The 6,952-nt window shown below is 49.4% G+C and overlaps 1 protein-coding gene across 4 annotated transcripts in view; it reads left to right on the top strand.

The window, feature by feature from the left end:
* Positions 1-5,092: 5,092 nt before the first annotated feature.
* PLCL2 (phospholipase C like 2) overlaps positions 5,093-6,952 on the top strand; it is a 104,218-nt gene continuing 102,358 nt past the window's right edge. For all 4 annotated transcript variants that reach the window (XR_008974290.1, XM_057424824.1, XM_057424825.1 and 1 more), the window contains exons 1-2: positions 5,093-5,398; positions 6,086-6,646. Coding sequence is in view for 3 of the 4 variants with exons in the window: in XM_057424824.1 (XP_057280807.1) it covers positions 6,314-6,646 (333 nt within the window). In the remaining variant the exon portion in view is untranslated. The remainder of the gene's footprint in view (positions 5,399-6,085; positions 6,647-6,952) is intronic.

Here is a 6,952-nt window from a genome sequence, read left to right as displayed (position 1 = left end):
TATCCACCCTATCAATCTTTGCTAATATAAGAAAATACAAATATTGCTCTATAGAAACCTTAGCCAATATAACTTAAAATATTGTTACAAAATAAGCTTTTTCCAAACTGTGGTACTAAAATGAAACAGAAAAGGTTTCATTTTCAGCCTTTCCAAGAGTGGCAAACAACCAACATGCTAGGGTTACTCAAAATTAGTTCCTAGGTCATGACTTTCAAAAGAGACTTAATTTCTAGTTTGCAAACTGAGGCCTTAAGGGAGCCTGATTTCCAGAGAATCCTTCATGTTTGCTCTTTAAAGTCCCAGTGAAGTGTCCAGTTCACTGTTTTAAAGTCAGGGACTACTGCTGTGCGGTTTTGAAAAATCTTCACCTTTTTTTAAGTATACAGTTTCATTTTCAAAGCAATTTGATTTAAAGCTACACTGCAACCAACTAACCCCACAGCATGATAGTTTAGAGAACAACTCTGGAAGGATCTTGATTTGGAAAAACTGTCCTTCAGGTTTCAGTAATGTGCAGGGGAAGAGATGATTTACTGTTAATGTCTTGTTAACCCTCAACTATCAAATTTCGTAGATTGATAGCCAAACTAATTGGCATGACAGTAGGATAGAGAGTAAACATTCCTTAGGCAGCAACTGATAGGCTAAAATGGTTGATCTGCTTGATTAAAAACAAAATCCTTGCACCTACTGATAGTATAATGAACTTTCTAAAATTATAAACATAATTAATTTCAAGTACTCAATGTTAACAAATGCTTTCCAGTAAACAAATCTGTCAATTTAGCCTATGTTTGCCTACCTACATCCGTTCATATTCCCCTACTTGTACTGTCTGCTCTTTTTATGTGCATACAACGCACCTGCACTTTACAGATGTTGTATACAATAATGCATTATTTATAGCTAAACTTTGGTTTGGATTAATTATGAATTAGATTCTGACTGTAATGGGACTGCTTAAACATGTATACTTAATTATAAACAAGTATAATAAACAAGTATGTGCAAGAGTGTAACCTGAACAATCAAGTCAGGCAATTAAAAAAAAATATCACTGGAATTGTAAAGATACTTATAATAATGAAAAAACATATTCCAAGCAGACTGTCAGAAAAGCAACATTATTTAAACAAGAGAATTGCTAATTACAATTTTTCATGTTTGGAATAAAAAGTGTTTAGGATATTAAGAATAATTTGGTGTTTGGGTTATTTAAATACTGGTCATTTAGTCACTGGTTAGAGGTTTAAACATAGCCTGTTTCCTGGCCAGTCTCTGCTGCCACACTATTTGAGTTAGGAAAGTTCAATGGGCAATATTAGCTTAGCCGTGGAACTCTGATATTTAATAGGATTTTATGAAAATATCCAATATGTGCACATGACAGCAAGTTCTCACAGTTAAATATTGTCACAGAAGTGTCTTTTGATTCCATTATAATCCTGATTTCATTTTACAATTAAACAAATCGAGCTTGCTGAGGCCAATATTGAATAATAATAACGAGAAAGTTTCTTCTCCCCATGATATTCAAAATGTTGTGGCAAAAAAAGTGTACGGTTAATGTCAGTATAATGTGAACTACTTCCTGAGCTCACTGGGATAAAGAAGGTCTCTACAGACCATTGCTGGGACTCTGGTTTATCAGAAATGCTTCATTTTGTATACAGAAGTACTTTTCAACTTATGCATTCAAAATGTATCTGAATAAATGCTTTGCTAATATTAAGGAAATTCTGTGAACAGAATGGGGCAAATAAAAATCACTGAATAATCATCAGGAGACATCTAAGATTTAGATTAGATATTAGGAAGAAATCCTTTGCTGTGAGGGTGGTGAGGCACTAGCGCAGGTTGCCCAGAGAAGCTGTGGCTGCCCCAACTCTGGCAGTGTTCAAGGCCAGGTTGCACAGGGCCTGGAGCAACCTGCTCTAGTGGAAGGTGTCCCTGCCCATGGCAGGGGGTTGGAACTGGATGAGCTTTAAGGTCCCTTCCAACCCAAACCATTCTGTGAATCTATGATTTGGTGAAAGAATTATTTGCTACCTTCATCCTTCTAGCTCAACCTTTCTAGTTCAGTGTTTGATACCATGTTTTTATCAGTAGTTAGAATAAGCATAATGCCAGTACTATTACACTGACTTGCAGGCATGTGTCCTCAAGAGGACGTTCGGAAGTTTTACTGGTTCCTTTGCATTAAATCATCACTTTTACAGCCAAAAGTCTGGCAATGTCTGCAGGTCTTGATATCATTCATTACAGAACTGCCAAGGCTAAAGTGAAATGATTTCTTTTTCAGTGGTGTTATCTTGTTTCTATACAGGTTGGACAGATAAGCAGAGTTGAAAAGGGAAGTTTTTTTTCTTCTTTTTTTCTGTGAGACAGGACTGATCAAATTTTAAGGCTAGAGGCCTTAGAATTGGTGTTTTTGTATGTGCATCTTAAGTAGAAAAATGACAGAAAGCACACATCTTCCTCACCAGTTTACTGGCAACCCCTTGTGATGAATGATTCTTACAACATTTTGTACCTCTTGCATGTAAATCTCACCCCCCAGAAGAAACAGTTATGATCCTAATGACAAAGCATCTCCTGTAGGGATGGTTTATGATGTGCACATCTACAGATACAATGCTGAATGTTCCTTTAATATTCAAGGCTACCTTCCCTACTTAAATAGCAAGATGTTCAGGCAGGAGATGTTCAGATAAGGGCAAAAGGTAAAATCTCAGCTAATGAAAAACACAAACTTTGGCTGTTTCAAATCTGAAGTTTAATACTAGTGTCTGTCAGTATTTACAGCCTAAATCCTGCAGATGTCTAGGTTTTCATTTAAACTTAAGGATTGTTAATAGTTTGATTAAAATTGGGACCATATATATGAGTGATGTAGTAGTGTCAGGTCCCCTTGCCCCCTAGGAATGATACTGAATAAGTAATATCCTCCAAATAGGTTCATACTTTCCTCCAAGCTCTATAATACTTCATGGTCCCTTCTTCCTACAGTGATGAACGCCATTGTCCAGAGTTGCAGGCAGACTAATGCCCGCAAGTCATAGATCAGAGATTAATGATTTATTACATGCAATTATTAGGCACCCAAAGCAGATTTATTCTGGGTGAGTGGCTTGGCACTTCCTTGACACAAACCCAAGTGGGTTCCTGTATCTTAGTTACTGGCAGTCTTACCTGAAAGGTGAATTGTTTGGTCGTTTCCTTGGTGCAAAGACAATTATTTAATAATGCCCATGAGCAGGTTACTGCTGAACTGCAGTCACATTCCCACTTGTGTTCTGTCTTCCCTCTGGCCCAGTGTCTCTTGGTTTCCTTTCTATAGTGTGGCACAGCTTCCCAAGGAAAACACTGTCACCAGAACTAGTCTGTAATCTGGTGGCGGTCTAATAGCAGTGGGGACATGGATGTGAATCCCTTCAAGAAGGGAGGGCATTGAAATAAGGGCTGTGATGGAGACAGAAGAAGGCATCACTCCTGTGGCTCTCTGTGTTTTGGAGGAGTGAGCTGGCACCTTGGTGCTCCAAGGGAGAAGATGGAGGTGCCTCCCCTTTCAATACAGCTGAAGGCAGTGGGCTACCAATGGATGGAAGCATTGCTCTGCAGTCTGTGGTAAGGCCCTGGAGACGATGAACAGGACTGAAAATGTCCTCTTTTCTCTCCAGTGCTTCTACTGTGTATCTCCCCACCAGCACACCAAAAGGGGTGTGTGTGTGTTATGCTGCTTCATTCTAGGTATCTACAATAGGCACCTGATCTCTGGTGCCAAGGCTCCAGATGCAGTCAGTGATCTCCAGAGGGCAACTGAGGGAACCTAAAAGTGAAGTGCTTCCATTCAGCTATAATCCCAGTGAGGCTCCTTCATTACGCACTTGAGCCAAACGCTGAAGGTCAGATGGTGTGGGCCATCTTAGGTGTCTCTGCTCAGTGAGACTCCTTGCACTCCTGTTTCTGCGGCTCCTAATTTTGCCTATGCTCTCGATGCAGTGGCTCGCTGCCTGACTCAACTCAGTTTCAAGCAGAGTTTCAGTTCCAAGTGCAATGTGGCATTTCATTTCCCTGTATTCAACTTGATCGTGAAATACCAAGCTCTTGTAAAGCACAGCCATCCCAAGACATACAAATAAATGTGTGGCTCTTTGAATTATACCTTGTACACAGAGTCACTCATGTTTGTCTCACCAAACGGAAACAAGTACACATGGGTAGATTTAGAGTAGACATTAGGAAGAAGTTCTTTACTGTGAGGGTGATGAGACACTGGAACAGGCTGCCCAAAGAGGCTGTGGCTGCCCCATCCCTGGCAGTGTTCAAGGCCAGGTTGGACGGAGCTTGGAGCAAGCTGGTCTCGCGGAAGATGTCCCTGCCTGTGGCAAGGGGTTGGAACTGTATGACCTTTAAGGTCCCTTCAAACCCAAAGCACCTATATGATTTAAGGGCACACCGGCCGTGCTTGCTTTGTTGAGGACACACGTCTCAGGATAACTGCCAACCCGCGATTTTCATTCGGCTTTTAACGTTCCAGCACTCCAGCACCTCCTTTCCTTCATTAACGGCTCCGGACACATCGGATCGGGCCAACTGTGACCCGCGGGGCAGCCCCAGCGCCCGCCTCGGCCATGTCCCCGCTGGCGCCCGCGGGTCACCTCACAGAGCGCGGGAGCGACAGTTGGGCCCTCGCCCCCGCCCTTCCTGCGTGCCCTGGCGGGCGATGCCCCTCGTCAGCGCCCGGGTGAAGGGCGCAGGGCGGGAAGGGCCGGCGGAGCCGTCCGGTGTGAGCCGAGCCCGGGGCGGGCGGGAGCGGGGAGCGCGGGATGCGGGCGGGAGCAGCGCCGGAGAGCGGGCTCTTTAGTGTCAGCCTGAGGCGACTACGCGGGGAGGTAGAGTATGCGTAGGAATCCGCCGATAACCCCGGGGCGAGGGAAGGGGCCGACCCGGCAGGACCGGGTCCTGCCCTCCGGCGGAGCTGCAGCGAGCTGCCGGAGGGGGGTGCTGGCGGCGGGGCCGCCCAATCCGCGCGGAGCCGGCCCCTGTGATTGGCAGCGGCGGCGGCGGCGGCGGCGGGGGGGGGGGGGGGGAACCCGGCTCGGTTACTCTGCCTTCCCGGGAGAGTTTCTTATCGGGGGCGGTCGGCGCTGCCGCTCCCCTCAGCGCAACCGGCGTATTCCTCCCTCGAGGCTGCTGCCGAGCGTTGAGCCGGGGGAGGCGGCAGCAGCAACAGCAACAGCACAGAGCGAGGGAAGCAACCACATGAATCAGTTTCTGTCTGTATCCGGCTCCGGGCAGAGGCGGCGACCATAGCGGGGAGGAGGAGAGAGGGGAAAAGCGGCTACTGCAGCAGCGGCAGTAGCGGGGCTGGCCGTGCCACCTTGCCGCTGAGGTGGGTAGCGGGGGTGCAGCGTACAGGCAGCTGTGGGGTGGAGGCGCGGCGGGTAGCGGCTCCGGACGGGTGTGAGGGCTGGGGTGCTGCCGCTCGTGAGGCGGCTGGATGTCGGCAGGCGGCGGGGAGAGCAGAAAAGTTGCCGATGGCGCCCCGGGGTGCCCCGCGGGGCGGCGGCGTGGCTGCCGTTCCGCCGCTTCTCAACGCCGCGCGTGGCCGGAGCGGGACTGCGGCGGGTCGTCCCAGGGGGACATGGGACGGGCTTTCCCCCGGGCGGAGGCCGGAGCGTTTGGGGCGTGTTGTTCGTCAAGTTCTCTTTTCGGTCCCGCTCGGATGCGCCGCGATTGCGGGTTTCGCTGTGAAACACGGGTGAAAACACCGCCATGAACGCCGCTCTTGTTTTTCCTGGCTGAGCAGCCCGCGCGGCGCAGTTCCTCCGGTCCCTCTCACATCTCCCCCCACCTCCCGCGGCCACGCCGGGCCCCTCTCCCCGCCGCAGGGCTGCGCTCGGCGTGCGCCTGGTTCCCGCGCGGCTCTGAGTCGCACACGGCCTCCGAGTCGCTATGCGCGGAGACCTCGCAGACCCTCCGCTCCCCACGCGTGTCCATGTGTCCGTAGGGAGCGCGCTGTAGTGTAACGCTCCCGCCCGCCGCCCCGTGTCACGTTTCCTTTCTGTCCCTTCCCCAGGTGCCAGGGGAGCGGTGTTCGCCAAGGCGCAGCTCAGCCGTTTCTGTGCCCCCCGCGTGGAGGAGCAGCGCGGCCTCGGCTGCCAAATGTGCGGAGGGGAGAGACTTGTGCTCAAAATCCCCCCACGATCGTAAATACACGGAAAGCGGAAGAAGAGCCACCGCCGAGCAGCTGCAGGAGGAGGGGAGGGGGACAGCGGTATCGTTGCAGCCGTAGTCAGGGAGGCTGATGGCGGAGTTTGGCAGTGGTGGCAGTACCGGCGGCGGGGGGCTGCCTTCCTCCCCCGGGCCGGTCCAAGGGAAGGTGGCCTTCAAGGCAGGGGATGGGGAAGGAGGAGGAGACGGCGGAGGTGGTGGTGGCGGCGGCGGGAGATCCCGCTTTGACAGTGGTGGCAGCAGGGTCTCCAACGGGGACTGTGCCCTGGCGGGAGCCGGCGACCAGCCGGTATCGGCTCCTCCTGCAAGCCCGGAGTGCAGCAGCAGCAGCAAAGAGAAAGGATTTATCACCAGTCAACAACGAGAAGGCAAACCCGGCATCCCCCGGAGGAGCAGCATAATTAAGGTAAGAGCACTTGCTCCTCCCCATCGGGGTCTTGCCTGTTTCTCTGTGACAGAGGCAGGGAGATGCGGGTGGTAGGTTTGGCTCACAGAGCCTTTAATTTTTTTTTCTTTTGTTTTTTGTTTTTTTTTTTTTTATTTCGCTATGGTGAAGGGACTTGATTTTTCCTTTATCAGAAGTGGACAACCAGTGAGAGGATGGCTTTATACACATCCATGCTTGGGGTTTGGAGAGGGGGAAGATGTCATGTTATGAGGTTTATTAAAATAGAAGGCTCTAACTCCTGCTGGAGAAGGGCAGGGAAACTAG

Source organism: Pezoporus wallicus, unplaced genomic scaffold (assembly GCF_028554395.1).
Source record: "Pezoporus wallicus isolate ANWC-B61680 ecotype Strahan unplaced genomic scaffold, APGP_CSIRO_Pwel_v1 contig_3181, whole genome shotgun sequence".
NCBI lineage: Eukaryota > Metazoa > Chordata > Aves > Psittaciformes > Psittacidae > Pezoporus > Pezoporus wallicus.
The sequence above is the reverse complement of the archived record's forward strand: the minus strand, read 5'-3'. Positions and strand labels throughout refer to the sequence as shown.